We start from the raw sequence: 23,725 nt of genomic DNA, 5'->3' as shown, positions 1-23,725 counted from the left end.
GTCTGATTTCCCTGGATAAATACTCGCTTGTGCAACCAGTGTTGAAGCCTATGTTGCTATGCAAAGGTACTTTTAATGAGCTAGCTAGATTAAAGTTAGCATGAGTCTGAGTAAATAAGCTGTTAATCATACCCCCATCTGTAGCGTAGATATACCCTAAGTGTGAGATATGAGTTTTGCCACTGACTTCAGTGGGAGGGAGAGAGAGAGAGGCGTTAATGATTTTTCTTTTAATATTTGTTCAATTACTTTAATTTTGTTGTAAAGGGGTGACTTATCTGTAGTAAACTAGAGGCACTACTATGAATTAATGAAGAAAAAATACCCTGTAGAATGACAAAAAGAAGCATTTGCTGCTTTCAATCCATGCACATAAATCCAACAAATGAGAATTCTGCACTTGGATGAGGTCAATATCTAACTCATCTAACTTATTTTAAAGGCGTAGAACACATATAAACATAGGGCCAAATTCTGCCCTTAAATATATCTGCACACCACCAACTCAATTAAAGGAAATTACATGCACATCTGAGGATATAATTTCAGAGAAATAACTGACAGAAAATTAGTTGCACTAATAACTCAATTGTTTGAATAATCACATACATTTCCCTGGAGGTTTATAACTTTGCATGGATAATACCAGATCCCTGAGAATTGAGTTTCAGAGCATAGTATTTGAAGTTACCTCTCAACTTTTGCTGTGAAGAGGAGGAGGAAGATGCACCACAACACACAGAGGGGGAAAAAGCAATTAAACAAATTAAAAGTTAGAACCTGATGATTTCTGCGGATTTAAAATGAATGGTAGAATAAAGACAGAAAAGCACTGTATTTAACTTAGGCAATATTTAATTTAATAAGTAAAAAAGATCCAAAGACTCCTTATTGAAATGACAAGGTGTAGTTGCTACCATTAGTTATTCAACTTATTTTAAAAAAAGTTTTAAAAAGTCTTATCTGCAAGCGTTCAATGCAGCCATTACAATTCTGAGTTTTCTTTTTCATTAATCAAAAGGTGCAGATTGTCAGTCTGAATCAATGAAGATAAAAAAAATTATGATTTAATATATAACAAAAAATCTGCTTCACTTTTGTTTTATTTCCTGTACTCCCGTATTAGTGTAGTTTACTGTCACAAAATGAAAAATCAAAAGAACTAATTTACTGTGTCATATTTTACTCAATATGCCTGTTTTACCAAACCTTTAAAGTTAATTATCAAATTTGATACTAGACAAAAATCACTGACTTTTCTCCAACACTACAAATCTACTTTATGGGACAGATGAAATGTGGTATTTATAGAATGCAAAGCAAAACAAAAAATCCTATCAAATACGGATGAAAAGTGAAAATTTACCATTCAGATATGCAGTTCAATTTGCTGCCTGCAGGATCGAGACCGAGGTGGTTGTAAGAGGTGTCGAGAACCCTCATATCCCAGGGAGTTGAGGGTGGAATGCAAAGAGCATTTTGCAAGACAGGCCTCTTAATTCCTCAACTCCAAAAATCAATTGTATTAATTGTATTTTTAAGCAGGGTAGTTAGCACTGACAAGCTAAGTCTCATAACTTTTCATATTTGATAGAAAGTTAAAAAGCCAGAGTGTAGGACAAAAAATTAGTCTCTGAATAAGAAACTCTGAATAAGATACACTATTGTATAAACAAATGTAATAACCTGCTTCTACAGTTTACACATTTCTCTGCAGTACTTTTAAAACCCACTCATTTGTAGTGACACTAATACAATATTGCCAAAAATAACAAAATGGCACTGGTATATGCCATATTCTGAATCTGTTCCCTAATTATGTAAAAAATGGAAAGAGAAACTATTCAGAATACACTAATTTCTTCTCTCTCTTCCTCCAGCCAGAATGAAATGTAATGTCATACTAGAACCAATAAGCAATTCAACCTGTCTCTTTCTTCCATTTTTCCAGAAAGTAGGTAATATAGATTAGTAGTAATCCTCTGGAATTACTTTCAAGTTTGTCCGTATTTAGTTACCCGAACCTGAGTTTGAGAGAGCAACACCAACTTCTACTGTTCTAATAATGGACAAGTTTAGCTCTGAGTAAGGTCTTAAAGTCTCATCTATATTACCTACATAGAATAGTAAACACTAATTCAGATTTGTAAGTGATATTCAATGCTAGTTTTGTTTTCTCACAGTTTGTGCATACATTACAAAAACAAATGTGTGAAATTATTTAGTGGGAGAAATGTAAGTTACAAGGTGAAGTTCTTTAGTGCACGAAGTACAGTTCTTTGGTGAGCATGGACACAATACACGGAATCTGCTTCTTTCCATGAAAACCTGGTTGGTTTGAATAAGAACTAAATTGTGCCACTTTGCGATTTACACGTGTTAGTATCTGCATAAGCTCAAGTTTCTTTGCATGTTGTTTCAGCATCAAACATAGTGACTGAATAAACCAGGAGCCTTCTGATGAGTTTCTCCAGGAGTAATAGCCTACAGAAGAATAAATTGTTAAGTAAAATACACTTAATTGGTCCAGGAAAAAATAGTTTGTTTGCAAGAGTAATTTTCTTGGGAACAATGAATCAAGAGTAATCAAGAGTTAAAATAATTAAAAAAAAAAGTTTTAAAATAAATGACTCTAGCTTGTTATTTAAATAAACACAATATACTTTCAATAGACAAGACCACTCCATCTCCAAAACACAACGCAGAGTTTTCAGATTGCCTAACCCTGACCTCTTTTACTAATCTAGACAAACTCTAGACAAAGGAAGAGTCAAAGCTGGGCAATCCATCTTTCACCACCCAGTGTTCTAAGTGCAGCAGCAGTTTCTATTTAATTACACCATTGAAAGATACATATACATCAGGAAGAGAGGACAGTATAGACAGATTCAGGATCCAGTTACTCAGACCTCAGCATCACCGTCCTTGCCCTTCTCCAATCTATTGTATGCAGGAATAAAGCTAGTAATCTATTCCCTGCCATTGAAATTGTGGATGGCATCAGAGGAGTTCTAATACAATGTCTCATATGGACAATAGGAAGAATTAGATGACCTCCTCCCATTATGTTTGTATTAATCACTATTTCTGGGTTGTGCAGGAACTACAAGTGAGGGTGGAATATATACATCAGAAGAAAACTTGATTGTCAGGCACTTCCAAAGGCATCCCAAATAGTAATATACTTTTGTATCTTGCCATAATTTATTTGCATAGATCTGATTAACAGGGCACACAGTACTACTGCAAATGAATGTTTGAGCCTGGAGGGTTTGACAGTGGAAAAAATACCTTAACATTCAATTTATTGTAGGAATAGGCATTTCACGCTCTCTTACTTTGTGCATAAGCACAAGAAAGTGAAAAAAGAAAGGCAATGAGAATTGTTTTATGAAAGAATAAAAAAGTGTATTCAACCACCTTCAAGTCAAGTTTAACATTAATACAGACAAACATCTATGTATTTTAGCAATGACGAATTTTGACATGAACCTTTCTTACCTGGAACAGTAGAATATGCATATAGGAAGTCTGCTTCTACAGGCATCTTCTGACATGTATTTTCCTCTGAGCTACTGTCTGTTTCAACACCAGAATCTAATTCTGTCCCTCTACAAGCCTGGAGAGAAAGGAGGGGAAACAAATTGAAAAAACTGTAAAGGTCAGCAGTAATCAGCACCATGGTGTCCACTCTTAATTCAAACTTTGACATCTCCCTGATGTGAAAAACAATTAAATGAACTATAAAAAGAATGAGATTCCTATACTTAACATTTTTTAGTTCTGTTTGAATGCCAAGTACGGCAATCGGAGTTTATGTAATTGATTGCATCAGTTTGACTAAATGATGGGTTTATTAATTTAAAATTTTGGTTTTGCATATAAGAATCTATTGAAATTCTGACTGTTGTTTCAAAGATTTCTGGGTAGTCCTGTTAGAACGCATAACTTGACCTATTACAACATCTGCCTACTTACATAAAGCCAGACAGTGCCACCTTTACTCTGCAAGTGGTCCCTTTGAAATCAATATAAGCAGTATAAAATTCTGAGCTTTGCCTCATCATCTAATGGAAAACTTGCATTATTCAAGTATGTAGCAGCTCAGCTGTGCTTTACCTGAAAGAAGAAGAGTTTTGGCTTTCCCACAAGACTCTTACATCTGTCTCCTCTGAACAGGCCTGTTAATATTTTCAATTCAAAAGGACCATCTGTACCATAGATTAATCCATCTTCACCATGACTTAACACCACACAAACAAAACTACTTCGATTGCTGTGATCATCTTTAGCAACTAGAAAAAGATAAGAGAAATAATTGGTGTTTGAAACTTCTCATGTATTAGAAAAGTATGTTTATTATGATGTTAACAAGGACCTTATTTGGCAACACTGGGTTCAACAATCGCTTACACATACACATACAGGCCAGCCATTGTGCCTCACCTGTGACAATGAGAAACCGCCCATGGCAAACAATGGCAAACATTAGGAGTAGACTATGTAATTGGCTGTCTTGGGCATTTAATTTTTGGGAGCGGCTCTCGCATGGCTGTTCTCTACACTCCTAGCAGTCAAGACAGGTTCTGAGGATCTGCTCCTTTTTAAGTCTCATGCATTGTTCAGAGCAGCAGTCGTATCTGGGGCAAGAAGCAACTAAAAAATCAACAACGCAACCCAACCCAGTCGCCTCCACCTGCACCAGATGGGAGAACTTTGGGAGAGTGGGTGTTTGCCCCTTTACTGGTATCCTTCACCTCCTCTGCACTGCTGCATACTTGTGGAACAGAGTGCCAAAGCCTTTAGTGCTAACTCTACAATACCCTGGGTAAAAGGCTAGGTGAATCTCTATGTCCATTTAGTCTTCCACTGAGAGGGTCAACAAGGTTGAAAATTGATGACAGCTATGATGATGATGGTTTTTGTAATATAAACACTATATCCAATGAGACCTAGACAAAAAACAAACTTTCTACATGGTAATGTTGGATCACTACCAACCTGGATTATATTTGAACCAGGGACCCTGTAATAAGAGGGCAACTATCATATTACCAATCCCTCATAATCATCTATCTACTCTCTCAATGGTTAATTATTTACTACTTAACTTTTATTATAGACCCCTATCTTCTCATCCAATTTTATCTTAGTGATATTTGATATTATAGAAATTTATATTCTTAAACAAGAAGTCAGCGTTCTACAACAGTATCTCTTAGTTTCAACAACTCCTATTTCATCTGTGTTTGTGGCTTTTTATTTTCCCATCATTTACTAACACGAGCATTTTAAGGCTCAGTTCTTGGCTCTTTTTACTATTGACAACACAGCAATTCTAGCTCGTACTTAAGACATAATTTCTAGCTAAGCTCTTACCTATAGTACCCTATCTATATTTCTATGTTAATGACATCCAACTCTACATCTCCTTTCGTTAATTCTTTGATCACTAGCTCCCATCTATTGCAATTAATTCCTTTTATAATTTTTCTGATCATTCTACCCTGCAACGTTGAGTGATCCAGAACGTTCCCCCCCAGAATATTCTTTTCCTTCAGAAAGAGGAACCATGTTACAGGCTTTCTACCTCTGAATCCAATTCAAAATATCATTCCTGATTTTCAAAATTGTTCATAAACTGCTCTACCCTTCCTCTAACCTTGCATTGGCCTATTCCTCATCTCACTCTGCTCCTATGGTGTTGTTCATAGAATCATAGCAGTGTAGGACTGGAAAGGACCTTGATAGGTCATCTAGTCCAGTTTCCTGCATTCAAGGCAGGACTAAGTAATAACTAGACCATTCTTGACGTGTTTGTCTAACCTGTCCTTAAAAACCTCCAAAGACAGAGATTCCACAAGCTCCCTAGGCAAACTGTTCCAGTGCTTAACTACCCTGACAGTTAGGAAGTTTTTCCTAATGTCCAACCTAAACCTCTTTTGCTGCAATTTAAGCCCATTGCTTCTTGCCCTATCTTTAGAGGTTAGCGAGAACAATTTTTCACCCTCCTCCTTATAACAGCCTTTTATGTACTTGAAAACATATGTTCTCCCCCAGTCTTCTCTTCTCCAGACTAAACAAACCATTTTTTTTTTCAATCTTTTCTCACAGGTCATGTTTTCTAGACCTTAATCATTTTTGTTGCTCTCCTCTGGACTTTCTCCAATTTGTCCACATCCTTCCTGAAATATGATGCCCAGAACTGGACACAGTACTCCAGCTGAGGTCTTATCAGCATGGAGTAGAGTAGAAGAATTACTTCTCAGGTCTTGATTACAACACTCCTGCTAATACATCCCAGAATAATGTTTGCTTTATCTGCAACAGTGTTATGCTTTTGACTCAGATTTAGCTTGTGATCCACTATGACCTCCATCTTCCATAGTACTCCTCCCTAGGCAGTCATTTCCCATTTTGTATGTGTGCAACTGATTGGTCCTTCCTAAGTAGAATTCCATCCTATTTACTTCAGATCATTTCTCCAATTTGTCCAGATCATTTCGAATTTTAATCCTATCCTCCGAAGCACTTGCAACTCTCCCCCAGCTTGGTATTGTCCACAAACTATATAAGTGTACTCTTTATGCCATTATCTAAATCACAGACGAAAACGTTGAACAGAACCAGACCCAGGACCGACCCCTGCGGGACCCCACTTGACATGTCTTCCCAGCTTGACTCTATTGTTCTCCTTCCCAGAATTTTACAGATTAGATGGGGGAGTTGGTAGCTCACTTTTACTGCATCATTATGTAGATTTCTCTCTCTCTAGCATGGTTGAGGGGGATAATCAAAATGAGAGACTGTATTCTCAGGTCTGGACTTAGTTTTTCCTGGTACTGTTCTCCCAGAGATCGAGCAAATGTTAGGGACAAGGGCAGACCTTGCTAAGATGCCACAATAACCTGTGATAGGTGATGTGCACAGAAGTAAAGGCAGATGAGGGTAGCCGCCTTGTAGCAGAAATGTAAGGAGAAAAAAAAACCCCTCAAACATATGCCTTTGTTTCACTGTGAATGTAACAGGAAGGAGGTATTAGGAAACATGAAAAGAAAAAGTTTAGTTAAACACAGTGGCATTTAAGCAGAGTAACTAGTTTAGAAATAGACAGTAAAGCAGACCTCTACACAAAGACACTTTATATTCTAAAATAGATTTTTAAAAAAATCCTTCATTCTCTTTCCAAACTAGGAATTGTGACAGAAAAGTAACATGTAAATGATCTCAGTTAGTTCTGAACACCTACCTGGAGGTAAAAGAGTTCAGATTCTGAGGACAGCAGCAAAAATTGCACATAGGGCTCAGTCCTGCAAGGTGCTGAATATGGGGCTAATCCTACAAAGCACTGAAGCATGTCAGTAGCCATACGCAGTCAATGAACTACTCACATGCTTAAAGTGAATCATGTGCTTTGCTGGATCATCCCAGAGGGCTCAGCAGCTTACATGATCAAGCCCAAAGAACCTGTTTTGTTTTGTTTTTGTCTTTTAGCATCCACAATTTCCTACTTGTAAGTAGTACTGACCACTTACTCTTATCTAAAATTTTAAAGTATATAATTTTAGACTATAGATACATTTTAATAATACAGACCCAGATTATTACTACTTACCATTTTGCAAGATGTCAAACATTTGCTTCCCTGTACGATCATTGTGAAGGTTGACTTTATATCCCAAACTCATAAAAGTATCTCTGATGTGTGCAGCATCTGCATCAGTACCAGATCGGAATGACATTCCTTTGTATTTGAAAAGAAGAATCACTTTAACTTGATGCAAAAAACACAGTATAGCTGATTTCAGGTATCAGAGCCAAATTCTGCTCAGTTATGCCAGGACAAGTCTAGACCAACTCCACTGAAGCAAATACTCCAGATTTATACCAGTGAAGCAGAGCAGAATTTGACTCTACACATTTATCACAAATAAAGCAAAAAGATTTTTCATTTCAAAATGAAAATTTTGAAAAAAAAACAAACAACCCAAAAAACCCTCACCAACAACAGACTATGGGCCTAAGCAATCACATTAATATCTCTAAAACTGCGAAAAATAAAAAAGATATTGGCTGTTAAAATCAGCTTGATAAGTATGATTTCCTACACTTGTAATTTCCCCCCACAAAGAGATATTTGGAAGTAGCTACCATGAGAATTTACACATTTAAACCATTACATTTTTACATTAAAAACATCAGTCATCTGGTTGCATAGTTAACTTTGAAGAAGATTACATTTTACCAATTTCTCTGAATTAAGAAGAGCTTTAAAAACAAAATAGAAATATGAACAGTTACCAGTGGCTGGCAGGAAGTTCTTATTATTTATTATTATACATATCCCAATTTCTGGATAATCCATTTTGTAACTCTCATCTGGCTGTATTTCAGAGTCCATGGATTTGCTAACAGGCAGGCTCTTTCTGTATGGAAACCAGATAATATAACAGATGAGTTTCCAAAAAAACAACCATTCTTAACAAGAGCAAACTTCCAAAACTGATTTATAAGCTTAGTCTTTTTCTAATTTTTCTCCATATTTTTTTGGAAAGGTTCTTTTGCAACTAGTGAAAGTGATGATAATTTTCACTACTTGCTCTTTAAATATTGTAAGTACTTCTATGAGATCATATCAACCCCTTGATTTTTAAAGTCACTAGGGCTCCATATGGGTGCTGGAGCAACAGCTAGCAGGATTACTTCGCATAGCAAGGCTCCAAACTGTGAAACTGACTGCATACAGTTCTGTCAAACTGAAATAAAATGAAAAAAAAAATCTATTTTTAATCTCGCATTTTCAGTAATCTAATATGCAACTTGTACCAATCTTAAGTAAAAATATTTAGACAGAAGTATGTCTAAACTGATAGTACGCCGCAAAGGGGAATATAAAAACCTAAATTACCAAAACAGATGGCCAAAACAAGAAGCACCATCAACCAAAAATTGTATCCTTCATACTGTATCCTTTCGTCCTCAGACATATAACACAACTCCTACTTACATCAATAGACAACAGTTGTGTGTGTATCTGAGGGCAGAATTGGTGCTAAGAGTTTAAACTTAAAATTCAATTCCATCAAAAAGCTACATTAACAGAAAGTTAAGATTGCACACGTTAAGTGCCCAAGAGCTAGGAAACGACAAAGTTAAAACTTTGCGTATAACCTTAATTCTTTTCCTATGTGCGCATTAATTGCAGTACAATCCATTACTCTCATCCTGCTTAAATTTTACTCATACAAATACTCACAGTGATGTCACTAATCACATACCTGAAGTTAGCACATATGTAAACGATTGCAAGAGTGGAGTCTATATGATCACATCACATTCTATTTTTCAAATAATATAATAAACAGGTTTTTTAAACTCAACAACAATAGGTATGTATGTGCAGCAGCTTGCAGTTCTGAGTAGCATATGTATACCAGATAGAGACCATGAAAGTAATTTATATTACTGCTCAGTGGACATACAAAATCCACAGAGCCCCAGGCAAAGACTAATGTGGAACATTTATCAAGTGTCTGCACTCTTTACAAGCTACACAAAAGTGTTCACAAAAACTGATACAAGTCCTGTGCAAAGTTATTCTCAATAGTGAAACTGTTATACGCCTTCTGGATAAAGCTATCAAAGCACCAAGTCCATACAGCTTCACACACACACACCTTTATGCTTGCTGAGAATCCCTTGCTTTACTCATTGTCTCCCTCCACTAAACATTTCAATTAAGGTAGCCTCACCTTCATTGTACATATTACAACGTTAGTGTCATTGCACTTTAACCGTAATCTGCCTATGCAGAACTTGATTTTCAAAAGCTTGTAAGGCTGCCAAATCCAAACCAATGTTAACTGGAACATTAAAAGGAACTATCTGGTCAGCTCTTAGGGAGACACAGACTCCCCAGCCTGTTTTTTATTCTTTAATTCCTTGCGTCTTATAAATAGTCTACTGCAAAACTATATATATATATTCATTCAGTTTTGCAGTAGACTAAGTTACATTGGGTGTGAATCTGATTTTTTAAAAGTTATTTACTAACATTGCAATATTGATGAACTAATCTTTGATATTTATTCAGTTTGTGTTATTTGCAGTTTCGCCATGCAATTTCATTAGAGGGCTCCTTCTCAGGACATTAAATATTAAATGTATTAAAGAAAACTAGAAACACCACACTCACCCTTGGGAACCAAAGAGAGATTTTGCATCTGCCTCATCATGACCTGATTGCAGTTCATCTTTTACATCCGCCATTGTTGTTCTTATGTTAACTTGAAAACATAAGAAAATAGAAAAGTAAGACACAAATTCCTTTTATTCACAGTTTAACTACAACTGTTTCCTGTTGCTGTGCTAGTGTGAGGAAGTTCAGAGGGACCTAATAAAATTAGGCAACTGGGTAGCATGATAGATAAAATCCAATGTTTACATATTCAAAAGAAGGAATTTGGGTGGAAGGAATCTGGATTCTATAGAAACTGTACCCACTATTAACTGTACCCACTCATTATGAATGGTTTAATGATAACCACCAACTCAAAAAAGCAATTAAAATATTAGGCTGTAGAAACAGATGGACAGAAAAAAAATCTGAAAAATAATATAATGCTGTTATATAAATTCATGTTATTACTGCACTTTGAAGTTCCAATCACCTCATCTCAAAAGAGACACAAGGGAAACAAAAGAGACAAAGAGACAGGCAATACAAATGATTTGAGACTTCCATAGGAGACAGATACTAGATTGTAAGTTCTTTGAGAGAAGGACCATGTTTTCCTATGGGTTCATATGGGTTCAGCACTTAGCACAACTGGGTCTCACCCTAGTGAGCGTATGGATGCTACTGTAACAAATATTTTTTTAAAAAAGATTAAACAACAGAATAGTATAGAGAGCATATATTGGCTGTTCCTATTTACCTTCCATCATAACACAGGAAAAGGAACTTATAAGGAAATTGAGAGGCAACAAGTTTAAAACCAATTAAATGTATATATATATTTTTAAAAACACACAATGCAATTGTTTCTGTGGAACAATTGTCACAAGTTATCAAGTCCAAGATTTAACAGCATTCAAAAAAGGGTTAGATATTTATACAGAGAGCAAGAAAATTTATCGTTACACGTTAGAGATGACAAAGTAGTGAGAGCGATAAACCCTCATGCTTCACGGACTAAGCCAGCTATGAAATGACAAGAGTTTGAAAGAAACTTCCTTGATGAGCTAGTTATTCCATATTCGTCCATTGCAAGGATTGTTGCATCACCTTCTGAATTATGTGATAGAATGGATCTATATAAAATTTTAAATAATGAAAGATCTCAAGTTGCAAGTGTTGCTGATCAGACAAGATGAAGAAAAATAGTATTCTCTGCTTTGGTTAAGCGTGGAGCTGGCAATGCAAGTTTGATCCTTTCACAGCCATATTGTTGTTTTATTCACTTCCCCCTTTGCTCTAGCCAATGTGTGTCTTAATATATTGTGAATATCCTCAGAACCATGTGAGTCCATCTTCTGTGGATGCAATTACTAATGCACCAAAAGTGTTAACATCATTACATGCACCTCTATTTTTAAAGAAAAAAGTCTGTTATTTTTCAGTGGCTTCAAAAGATGTCCCATGTATACTCCGGGTACATTTTCTATATCAATTGGGGCTCTAATGTAATTAAGACAACTCCTTGACCACTAAATGTTTCTAGACTATTTTTACAGACCTGAAAGCTAGGATCCTGGAAATCAGTAGAAGATTAGATTCCCTGGATGTGAACCTGCAAGGGGATCAAATATGGCATAATACTACCCTAAATTTTAGCAGTTGCCTTCAGGACAATCAAATGTAGGGGGAAATGTGTCTGCGCTGCTAAACTTGCCTGCTCAGCACTATGAGCACATACTGTAGCACTGGACAAGGAGCATCATTTTAAATTGCTTTAGTCTTTTTTTTTTTAAATCCCAAAGAGAAGAATATAGAGAAAAAAAGAAAAGAAGATGGTGGTCTGAGAATAGAAATATTGTGGAAAGAGACAGATACAGATAGAGAGAAGGTGGTCTAATAGCAGCACATGTTCACATAAAACCAAATTTAGTTCTTTATGTTAGGACAACATGTGCCGTGTGACTTTGTAGACAATGTACTAAGCCCCAGGAAGAAGCCCCTAGCAAACTCTGGCCAACTGATAAGGCTGCATTAAAAGATTAAGGAGCCAAATGCAGGGCTTACCTTTATTCTGTGCCTTTTTCGAGTGGAGGGTGGGGAATTAGGGGACTGCAGAACCTCCAGGAAGAACAGAAGCATACACAAAAAGGAGTAGATTCAAGGAAAGAGGAGAAAAAAGATGCACACAACAAGAAAGGGGTAGAAAAGAGACAGAAAATGGCAAAAAGAAATTGCTAGTAGACTGAAACAAAAAAAGAATACAAATCTTTCACCATTGTGCATATTTTTCCATTTCATAATTCTTAGTTTGGCTACAGATCAGGAGTCTTTAAAAGATGAAACTGCAGAAATATTTTAAAATGAGGTATTATTTATTGCCCTCAACACTATAATATCTAAGCACCTATTGAATTGGTGTTTCTAATCCGTGCAAGCTCCACTCCTAAGTAGCTTGCAGGGATTAGAAACTCTCTCAGGGCTTGTCTACACTACCAAGTTTTGTTGACAAAAACTTATGTCAACACCTAAAAGTTGACAAAAGAAAAATTGCCAAAGCGTGTTCACACTTGCTTCCTCTGTCGACAGATCATGTCCACACTGGGGACACCATAATTGACAGGGTGAGTGATGCACCATGGATATGCATCCCACAGTGCAGTGTTGTGGGAAGGAAGAGCTGATTGCTGCATGCATACTAATACAATTAATAGAGTAACAATGAATACTCCAGATAGGAAAAATAAGTGGGCCTTCAGCACATAATGACCATAAATTAACTTTACCACCTCACAGCTTCACAGTGACTGAAGTCAGAGATGTTTGGTCTGCTCCAGTGATTCTAAATTACGTTTTTTTGTGACATCACAATTACTGTGAGAGCCCACTTGACTTGGGACAATAGGGCCTCTAGTAAGTGTTACTTTTGAATTATAACATGATTCAGTGCTTATAAAAATATTTTAAACAATATAAAAACACTTGGAAAAACCATGCTACAAAATATAAAAATGCCACTTACTACACCCCCTTCGGCCAATTCCACGGCTCAGCATGGTTCCAGTGGCAGCTACAATTTCCAGTCAGATGCATTCTACAGCATCTGAGTGGAGATGGCCTGTGCACCTTTTGGAAGCTGAAGTGCCGGGAAAGAAAGTTAGGGTAAGATCAGTTGTGTTGAATGTCCTATTTACCTTTGCTATTTGAGCATTAAGTAACTACAGATTCATTTATATCATTTTCAAAATGAGACCTGTAGTTCACCTTTAATGTTTATGGAATTTTGAGTCTCTTAATGAAGCAAGTTAGCTACACTTCTTAAAAAAAAAAAAAAAAACAGACACAGAGACCCATCAGCAGACATCTGTTTTTTTGCTGTGCATTCAGACACACGCTGTCAGTAACAATTTTTCTCTATTCCACAGCACCGATGCCAACACCACATAATAGCAATACTCTTCGGAGGGCAATGCTCATTCTTGCTGACTTAGAGTACTAAGAATTACCTCACCTTAGTTAGCCATGCAGTGATGTAATTTTCTGTCAAGGAAAATGCACATTTATCCAGGGAGGATGATCTCATGCTACAGGGGACAAAAAAGCACCTTTGAGCGAACATGTTTAGAATTAATTATAATTGTTCTGCTCTTTGAATTTTTTTTCCTGAGTCTTAAAGTATCAGTTATGTGCATGCAGTCAGATAATAGGAACTTTAAATAGCAAAGGAAACTTTTAAAAAAACCTGACGTGATTACTAGCAGAATGCTGATCCTTTTTCCTTAGCTTTTGGGACATTTGATTTACCCTTTAGGATCATTTGATTTGTTTTATTAAAAATATTCAATGATCAAATGGGTAAAAAGATACTTTTTCCTAGAGCTTCCTAAGGACGGAAGGGGCAAAGAGAGAATCTGTTGAAACAGGTCCTGAAATTAGAGCTGCTGGCAAACTACAACAAATGACTGCAGCAACAGTCTCCCTGTACAATATATTATTCAAATTTTTTTTTAAAAAATGAGCAGAGCTGTTCTAAGTTATCCCATTTGCTGGGACAATGATCAACTAATCAAATAATTTCTTGACCATAGTCAAATGATTTAGAGCAACTGCAATCCCTAACTCCATCTGAACCTAAGGAGATTAAACTCACTCAGGCAATGCTTCACTGTATGGCATTCATGTTTTAAGTCAATGCAAATAACCAAAGATTTTTTTTTGTACTATATGTCTGAATTGTGAAACATACAAGGGAAATTAATGATAGAGAATCAGAGTGTAAACAACATTAAAGTTTCTTTGACTTGGAAGCAAATAACTGAACTATCTTTGGTTTCTCCACACCCCCTGAAATATGCAAACCATAAGGGACAAAGACAGCACATGTTCAATATATGCCAGCTATGTTATGAAGCTCTGCTCAGAGTAAAATAAATGTCTCAGAACAAATGTCAGTGTCTTTTTTTTTTTGTATAATTTCTCTGACTTCCTCCCACAGTTGACTATTTCCGGTGTTCCACTATAATCATGTAAAGTGGGAAATTGTAAACTATGTGAACAAATAGACTATATGCATACAGGAAATACTGGCATGAACAATACAGCTCTCTAAAATGAATAGCTAGTACAGGGGAAGGCCACCTATGGCACAGGTGCCGAAGGCGGCACGCGAGCTGACTTTCAGTGGCACTCACAATGCCCAGGTCCTGACCACCGGTCCGGGGTGCTCTGCATTTTAATTTAATTTTAAATGAAGTTTCTTAAACATTTTAAAAACCTTAGTTACTTTACATACAACAATAGTTTAGTTATATATTATAGACTTAGAGAAAGAGACCTTCTAAAAACCTTAAGATGTATTACCAGCACACGAAACCTTGAATTAGAGTGAATAAATGAAGACTCGGCACACTACTTCTGAAAGGTTGCCGACCTCTGAGCTAGTATATGAGGAAAAAAACTCAAACCAAACCAAAACCATAATATTTGTCTCTTAAAACCTCAAATTACAAATATTTAAACTACTGATTTAAATTCTGTATATGAAATTATACCAGTACCAAATATTGCACTTTTTGGTAACCATTATGCTACTGAAACCTTGGTTTGTGGTTACTACTGGCTAGGTGAGTTGCTCACCTAACAAGAGACCACAAGCCACAAAGCACATGATCAGAAAAATGTCATGCAAGCCATTTTCTAGCATAGCATCCATTAGCATCAAGGACAACTTTAAAGTGAAAAGATTAACATCACAATGTGTATAAATACTGTAAAATGGTTACTAAAATAGTTCTACTCCAATAATTTTGAAAGACTGCAGTGCTGGCCCACTGTTGGGGGACAAGAAGTGAAAAGGAAAGTGCTTTGCAACAGCCACTTCCACACAATTATAGCAGTGTGAAAAGTTCTAATTAGATTTTCATCCTGTTGTCTACGGATGGAAAGACAACAATAAATGACACTGGTCCTTGATAGTCAATACTGATAATACATATACCACCTGGAAAGAAGTATATTTTCTGACCTCCCAATCTCCTAAAGCAGAATTTTTAAAGTATCTCATTGTATGAATGATCAAGGAAAAGCTTCACAAACTGTTGGTGTTCACAGAACACAGCTGGCGAATAGTTGCGTTGGATGTCAGTTAAATAAAAAGCAAAATGATGCAATATGGTTAATAAAAATGGGGGAGGGATAGCTCACTGGTTTGAGCATTGGCCTGCTAAACCCAGGGTTGTGAGTTCAATCCTTGAGGGGGCCATTTAGGGATCTGTGGCAAAAATCAGTCTAGGGATTGGTTCTAATTTGAGCAAGGGGTTGGACTAGATGACTATCTGAGGTCTCTCCCAACCCTGATATTCTATGAATAAATATTATATGATATTTCAAAATTCAGCAAGTCTCTTCAATACTGCATTTGAAACTGCCTATTAACTGATTGAAATGATCAGAACAGTAACAAATTTTCTTCTTCTCAAATTTCCTTCCTCTGTCCCCTAAAATAAAAAATCCTTAACCCAATAATTCTGAGGAAAAAAAAAACACAATTTGCAGAATTCTGCAGAAGCTATATTTTCCAGGAGCAGCTGAAGTATGATGCAGATATATTTGTATTTACTGCACAGGGGCTCCATTTTCAGAACGCTTTGAAGCACAAAGATTTTTTGGGAATAATAGCAACTTGCTACTAAACAATGGGCAAGTCTACAAGAAGAGAGATTTAAGGTGGAAGAAGTTAATACAGACTGACAGGCAATTTCTTGCAATAAAACTAATCTGAGATGATTTTTATTTGTAAATTGATACTCGGAAAATGTGCTCAGACAAAATACAGGCAATACTCCACATATATTGAAGGATTGGACAGAGTTCAGAGAAGAGCTACAAGAATGATTTGAGGGCTGGAAAACATGCTTTACAATGAGAGACTTAAGGTAAATAGTTTCAGATCCTTATCAGAGTGTGTGTAGAGGTAACTTGATCACACACAAAAACAGAGGATATCCAATACTGGAGGGCTCTTTAACCTAGCAGACAGTGCTGTAACAATGTTCAATGGCTGAAAGCTGAAGCTGGAAAAATTCAAACTGGAAATTAGGTGCAATTTTTAACAGTGTAGTTAATCACTGGAACATCTTAACCTATGGAAATGGCAGATTTGCTATCATTTAAAAACATCTTTAAATCTAGACTGGATACCATCTTTCTAAAAGATGTGCTTTAGTTCAAACATGAGTCTCAGTCTCAAAGCAGAAATTTTGAGGTTAAATTCAATGGTCTGTAGAAAGTTAGACTAAATTACCATAATGGTGCCTATCCCTACTGTCCAGAAAAGGGGCAAGACACACCCAATACTCCATCCCCACTGGATTCACATGGGGGTAAACTCCACAAATGCAAATTACAGCTTTCTTGTTTGCATTGGTGCAGATATTTCAGTGACTGGCAATCAGTTGCTGGAAACAGGATAAATTCTCAGTGTAGACATGGCCCAGCTATTCACTCCTGACCATTTTAGCAAAAACATCCTGCTACACGGGGGCTGTGGATGGAGCTTAAAGTACCACCAACTTTCCCCCCCAACACCAATATGACCCCTAGCTTAAACAAAGCTGATTCCGTTTAAAATACATCAACTATACAAAGCAACAAAAAGTCCTATGGTACCTTATAAACTAACAGACATATTGCAGCATAAGCTTTCATGGGTGAATACCCACTTCATCAGATGAATGTAGTGGAAATTTCCAGAGACAGGTATAAATATGCAGGCAAAAAAAATCAATCTAGAGATAATGAGCTTAGTTCAATCAGGGAGGATGAAGCCCTCTTCTAGCAGCTGAGGTGTGAAAATCAAGGGAGGAGAAGCTGCTTTTGTAGTTGGCTAGCCATCCACAGTCTTTGTTTAATTCTGAGTTGATGATGTCAAATTTGCAAATGAACTGAAGCTCAGCAATTTCTCTTTGAAGTCTGGTCCTGAAGTTTTCTTGCTGCAGGATGGCTACCTTTAAATCTGCTAGTGTGTGTCCAGGGAGGTTGAAGTGTTCTCCTACAGGTTTTTGTATACTGCCATTCTGAATATCTGACTTGTGTCCATTTATGATTTTATGTAGGGATTGTCTAGTTTGGCCAATGTACATAGCAGAGGGGCATTGCTGGCACATGATGGCGTATATTACATTGGTGGACGAGCAAGTGAATGAACCAGTGTTGTGGCTGATCTGGTTAGGTCCTGTGATGGTGTCGCTGGTGTAGATATGTGGGCAGAGTTGGCATCAAGGTTTGTTGCATGGATTGGTTCCTGAGTTAGAGTTACTATGGTGTGGTGAGAATATGCTTAAGGTTGGTGGGTTGTCAGTGGATGAGGACTGGACTGCCTCCCAAGGCCTCTGAAAGCAAGGGATCATTGTCCAGGATGGGTTGTAGATCATTGATGATGCGCTGGAGAGGTTTTAGCTGAGGAGTGTAGGTGATGGCCAGTGGAGTTCTGTTGGTTTCTTTCTTGGGCTTGTCTTGTAGCAGGAGGCTTCTGGGTACATGCCTGACTCTGCTGATTTGTTTCCTTATTTCCTCATGCGGGGATCATAGTTTTGAGAGTGCTTGGTGAAGATCTTGTAGGTGCTAGTGTCTGTCTGAGGAGCTGGAGCAAATGCGGTTGTACCTCAGCGCTTGGCTGTAGAGGATGGAACATGTGGTATGTCCGGGATGGAAGCCGGAGGCACGAAGGTAGGCATAGTGGTCGCTGGGTTTTCGGTACAGAGTGGTGTTAACGTGACCATCACTTATGTGTACCATGGTGTCTAGGAAGTGGATTTCCCATGTAGATTGGTCCAGGCTAAGGTTGATGGTGGGGTGGAAGCTGTTGAAATCGTGGTGGAATTTTTCCAGAGTCTCCTTCCCATAGATCCAGATGACGAAGATGTCATCAATGTAGCGTAGGTAGAAAAGGGGTGTGAGTGGATGAGAGCTGAGAAAGTGTTGTTCCAGGTCAGCCATAAAAATGTTGGCATATTGTGGGGCCATGCAGGTGCCCATAGCTGTGTCACTGGTCTGGAGGTATATATTGTCACCAAATTTGAAATAATTGTCTGTGAGGATACAGTCACAAAGCTCAGCAACCAGTTGTACTGTGGCATCATCAGGGATACTGTTCCTGATGGCTTGTATTCCATCTGTGTGTGGGATGTTTGTGTAAAGAGCCTCTACATCCATGGTGGCTAGGATGATGTTTTCTGGAAGGTCATCAATGCATTGCAGTTTTCTCAGGAAATCAGTGATGTCATGAAGATAGCTGGGAGTGCTGGTGGTGTAGGGTCTGAGTAGAGAGTCCACATATCCAGACAGTCCTTCAGTGAGAGTGCCAATTCCAGAGATGATGGGGTGTCTGGGATTTCCAGGTTTGTGGATCTTAGGTAACAGATAGAATAACCCCGGTCGGGGCTCTAAGGGTATGCCGATTTGTTCTTGTGTTAGCGTAGGGAGTGTCCTAAGTAGATGGTACAGTTTCTTAGTGTATTCCTCCGTGGGATCGAGGAAAGGGGCCTGTAGAATTTGGTATTGGAGAGCTGTCTGGCTGCCTCCTTTTGGTAGTCAGACCTGTTCATGATGACAACAGCACCTCCTTTATCAGCCTCTTTGATTATACTGTCAGGGTTGTTTCTGAGGCTGTGGATGGCATGTATTCTGTACGACTGTTATATAGTATCTTACTGATGTCATCACCATATCATATTTTTTGCTGCTGCTGCTGCTGTTTAGGGAGCACATAACATTTAACACAGTGGCTACATTACATTAGTTTTTTGAGAACTCAATGCAAATTTTTTATAACTATCTATTGATATTACAACATTAAGGTAGGGGACATTTGGGTTTAGGCTACTTCATAGAGCAGGGGTAGTAAACAGGCGGACCGTGGGTCAAATCCAGACTGCAAGATACTTTTGAACGGACCCCAGAATCTTTTAATTTACTTATTATCATTATTGTTGTTATTTTTGCTAGTCTGGATTTTCCACCAAGAAATTTGGACCTTGACAAAAAAATAATTGACCATCCCTGCCATAGAATCTCCTCTGTAATTTCTATTTAGCAAGATAGCTCAAGGCTTATTTCTATTCTACAGGGAGTCCTTGGACTTATGACACCCGACTTACATCAGATGCCACTTACAAGACTTTTCAACTGACTGCCAGTTTCGCCCTTACTACGCTCAATTTGCATAAAGTTCGCTTGAAATATTTCCTGGTTGCTTTATGCTGGTATGGAGCTGGAAAGGGTTGCTTCTGATTGGCTTCAAAGCAGCAGGGTAGTTTGTTGCTGGGTACGGTTGCCAATTGTTTTTGATTGGCTCCTGACCCTGGGCTCAGCCAATCAGAAAGCTTGAACAATGATTGGCTGAGGCTCAGCATGTGTCCCATTCTCCCTGGCTTTCTGAGCCTGGGAGGCTGGCATTCTGAGCAGCACATGTGAGTGTATATGTTTATTTGAATGCTGTTTACAAAATACAGTGTACAGTAAATACATTGTTTCAGAGTAGCAGCTGTATTAGTCTGTATCCCCAAAAAGAACAGGAGTACTTGTGGCACCTTAGAGACTAACACATTTATTTCAGCATGAGCTTTCATGAACTACAGCTCACTTCTTCGGATGCATAGAATGGAACACACAGACAGGAGATATTTAGTATGCATACTTCCACCTTTTCATGTTCTCTGTATGTATAAATATCTCCTGTCTGTGTGTTCCATTCTATGCATCTGAAGAAGTGAGCTGTAGTTCACGAAAGCTCATGCTGAAATAAAATTTGTTAGTCTCTAAGGTGCCACAAGTACTCCTGTTTTTTTTAGTAAATACACTGATGTTGCAACATTAGTAATCTATAATTAATTTAGTACAAAAATCTGGGTTATTGTGGTGAAAATAGCGTATCAAGCCTCAGTTCAGGAATGAATCCCCCCTTCATACCATTGATTCCTATGGGAAAAGCAGTTTCAACTTACAACGTTTCGACTTACAATTCGTTCCTCAAAATTGCGTTGTGTTATAAGTCCGAGAACTTCCTGTATACAGGTTCTTATACTGAACTCATCAATGTAGTTTCTAAGCCCACTCCAGTAGTTCATTACGCAGTGTGTAGTTTATTCTCTCTTTCATCTTCTTCCCAGAGTACTGAGTGTACTCCGTAGTATTTTGTTTTGGTTTGTTTTAAATGCACATGTGGCTATGAATTTATGTTAGCAAAGAGTTGAAGAAATGTGCCTTGCAGTTGGAGCAGAAGGTGATGAGGTTTGTGATGGTCCTTAGTTTCAGTGGGAGTTTATTTTACAATCTCAGCTGGCCCCTGAGAAAGTCCTGTATACTACACAGAAGAGTTTTAACTTTATGGTGGAAAGTCCCACAGTGCCTGAAGAAGTGACAAAGACCTGTATAGCTGTATATAACTCATTGTTGGCCGTCTCCTAACCAACCAGAGATGGTAAAAAGTCACTGATGGATACTGCTATGTGAGAATTTAGCATCAGCAAGGAATCCAGGAGCACTCCTAAACTACAGATGGAACTGACCAATTGTGGATGTGTACCTTCAACCAAAGGAGATGGCACCACGGTTGCACAATTTTCAAAATTCCTTTCTCTGCTCAGATTCAGTTTTAAATCAGATGTTCTTCACCCATGAGCTGATCTCTTCAAACCACTGGGCTCTATTGGTAGTAGTTTATGGTGATGTGTAGTGACAGATAGGTAAAGTTTTGTGCCCTGTAGATGGATCTTTGTTCTGTTGCAGAGGCTTACTAAAGCCAATGGAATATTGGCACTTGGGTCCAATTGTATACTGTAAGGTTATAACTTCAGTCAATCAATCACAAAGAGTCAGTGACAGAGCAGATACTAACCCTTTTCCTTCTAAAGTGCTAATCTTGCACTCAGATACATGTGGGCAGACCTATCTACATGGCTGCCTGTGTGGATCTGATTGCAGAATGGGCCTTAGACAATACAGCTCCAATGCCCCAACACTGTGCTCTGGAGAAACAAGTTGAGGCGGTACCATTTTTCAGGTAAGACTTAAAACTGATGTGCGGAGCTGACCAGCAGTGGTCACTGAAGATTCTCTAGTAAACAACTTGGGTAAATGCCACTGCCAGTTTTCTGTCCTACACTTAACTCTTTGGGGAATTCTGTGCCACTGCACATGCACAAAATTTATGTCCCCCGCAGAGACTGCTTTGCTTCCCTGCAGAAAAATGACTTTCTGACAGGGAAACAAAGGGAAGCCACAAGTGTGGTCATACAACCCTCCCCAGCAGTATGTTTTGGGTGCCCAGGGCAGCTGGCAGACAGGTAAATCACTGGGGAGCAAGAGGCGAAACTTGGGAAGACCCAGCTGGTGGCTCCTACCTTGCACCAGGCTCAGCTGCTAGTCCTGGCTGGGCTGGGGAGGACGGGACTTCCTCTTGCCCCTGCACAGCATCTAGGGCCTGTCAGACCCACCCTCAGATTTCTCCCTAAGCTGCAGGAATCTCTGCAAACCCCTGCACTCCCCAACAGTTCCTGCAACCATTGCTCCTCAGCTGCAGGGGGAGCGATTCCTGTACAGGGAGCTTTTCCCCATCCACCCAACCCCCATGCATACAGACCCTCTCATACTCAGATCCTTCAGCTGACACCCCCCTCCCCTTGCTATGAGTCCCATTCCCCAGGCACCTGGCCCACCCCAACGAGACATCCACACCCAGATCTCCACCCCTCTGAGCCAGAACCAGCTGCACCTGGATCCCAACCCCACTGAGCTCCACACCTCTAGCATCTGAACCCCTCACTGAGCCTCCCACACCCAGATAGCCATGCTGAACTCTATCCCCCCAATATTCCCCCACCACTGAGCCCAACCACCTTCACCTGGACCCTCTACAGAGTCCCATTACTGTTACACCTAGAACCCCACAACAAGCCCCTGTGCACCCGGATCCCCAGAGCTACCCACATCCAGATCCCTCTCAACCTACCGAATGCCCTCAGGCATATATACTCCAATTTCGTATTACTATATGCTGACAGTGAGAGGAGCTGAAAGATTCGACTGCGAGTTTAATTAATTACTATTACTATTTCCATACAAAACCTTAAAGTAAATTAAATTAGATTTCTTTCAACATTCTCCCACAGCACCGTGTAAGAACAGGAGAGTCAGAAACAAACTCTAGGAAACTGAAAATGGTTAGTCTATTCTAGCTGTGCATGCAGGAGGGAAAAGAAAGCATCTTGCATTGCATTACAAGAAAGCATCTTGCACTGCAGTAAAAAAAATCGTATTCATTAATTCATATTGCATCTATATTTTAACTTTTAATAGAACTTTACTTTCATATTTTGACACTGTAGGCATTATGGGTACGGGCTTGTCTAGACGAGTTAAGCGAACCCGGACAAAGGCTCTCACGGGCTGGGACTGGAATAAGAGCGCCTAATACAGAAATAACTACCGACAACACATAATTATTACGGAAGAGCTATAGGGGACTTGACAACAAGCGCAGCCCCGGAACCCTGTTAACCCCACCCTGCCGCTCCGCAGAAGTGGCTGCATGTCGGCGGCGGGTGCCAGGCTCGCAGCGCCTATCGGCTCGGGAAGGGCGAGGGGGGAAGGTGCCTCGGGCAGTAACCTCGGATCGTCTGTTGCTTCCACGCCAGACAGCGAGAACGAGCCAAGCCCCCTTTCCTGAGCGAGCCCCGCTGCTCCGCTCAGAGCCCGGCCCGGGAGCAGGGCAGCCGGAGCCACCCGGGCTCTTTGTTCGCCCGAAGGCAGCGAGGCTGGGACCTGCCCGGGCTAAGCGGGGGGGCAGCGCCACCCTGCGAGCAGCCAGGCTCCGGCAACCCCCCATACCCCGCGGGGACCCCACGCCTCGATCGCTGCTCCCACCACGCCCCGGTACCTGCCAGGCGCTCCCCGTCCAGCACAGCCACCGACCTGCCGCCGCCGCCTCCTCCCCCTCCCCGCTCTAGCGGGCTAAAGGAGATTGCGCATGCGCGCCGGGCTGGATGTCCG

The 23,725-nt window shown here is 39.2% G+C and overlaps 1 protein-coding gene across 3 annotated transcripts; it reads right to left on the bottom strand.

Annotated features, from left to right (window-relative positions):
* Positions 1 to 837: 837 nt before the first annotated feature.
* Positions 838 to 23,686, bottom strand: CASP3 (caspase 3). Of its 3 annotated transcripts, XM_030563139.1 has the most exons (8): positions 23,613 to 23,677; positions 13,689 to 13,761; positions 10,196 to 10,286; positions 8,302 to 8,426; positions 7,616 to 7,744; positions 4,120 to 4,295; positions 3,502 to 3,619; positions 838 to 2,484 (listed from the first exon to the last, which is right to left on the bottom strand). In XM_030563139.1, the coding sequence occupies exons 3-8, from the start codon at positions 10,267 to 10,269 to the stop codon at positions 2,258 to 2,260; spliced, it is 849 nt and encodes a 282-aa protein (XP_030418999.1). In that variant the 5' UTR covers positions 10,270 to 10,286; positions 13,689 to 13,761; positions 23,613 to 23,677; the 3' UTR covers positions 838 to 2,257. The 3 variants fall into 3 exon arrangements, with proteins under 3 accessions (XP_030418999.1, XP_030419000.1, XP_030418998.1); XM_030563140.1 differs by lacking the exon at positions 13,689 to 13,761 and having other exon boundaries at positions 23,617 to 23,686; XM_030563138.1 differs by lacking the exon at positions 13,689 to 13,761 and having other exon boundaries at positions 23,613 to 23,685.
* Positions 23,687 to 23,725: the final 39 nt, after the last annotated feature.

Source organism: Gopherus evgoodei, chromosome 5 (genome assembly GCF_007399415.2).
Source record: "Gopherus evgoodei ecotype Sinaloan lineage chromosome 5, rGopEvg1_v1.p, whole genome shotgun sequence".
NCBI classification, from domain to species: Eukaryota; Metazoa; Chordata; order Testudines; family Testudinidae; genus Gopherus; species Gopherus evgoodei.
Note: the sequence above shows the minus strand (reverse complement) of the source record. Positions and strands in the feature narration are given on the sequence as shown.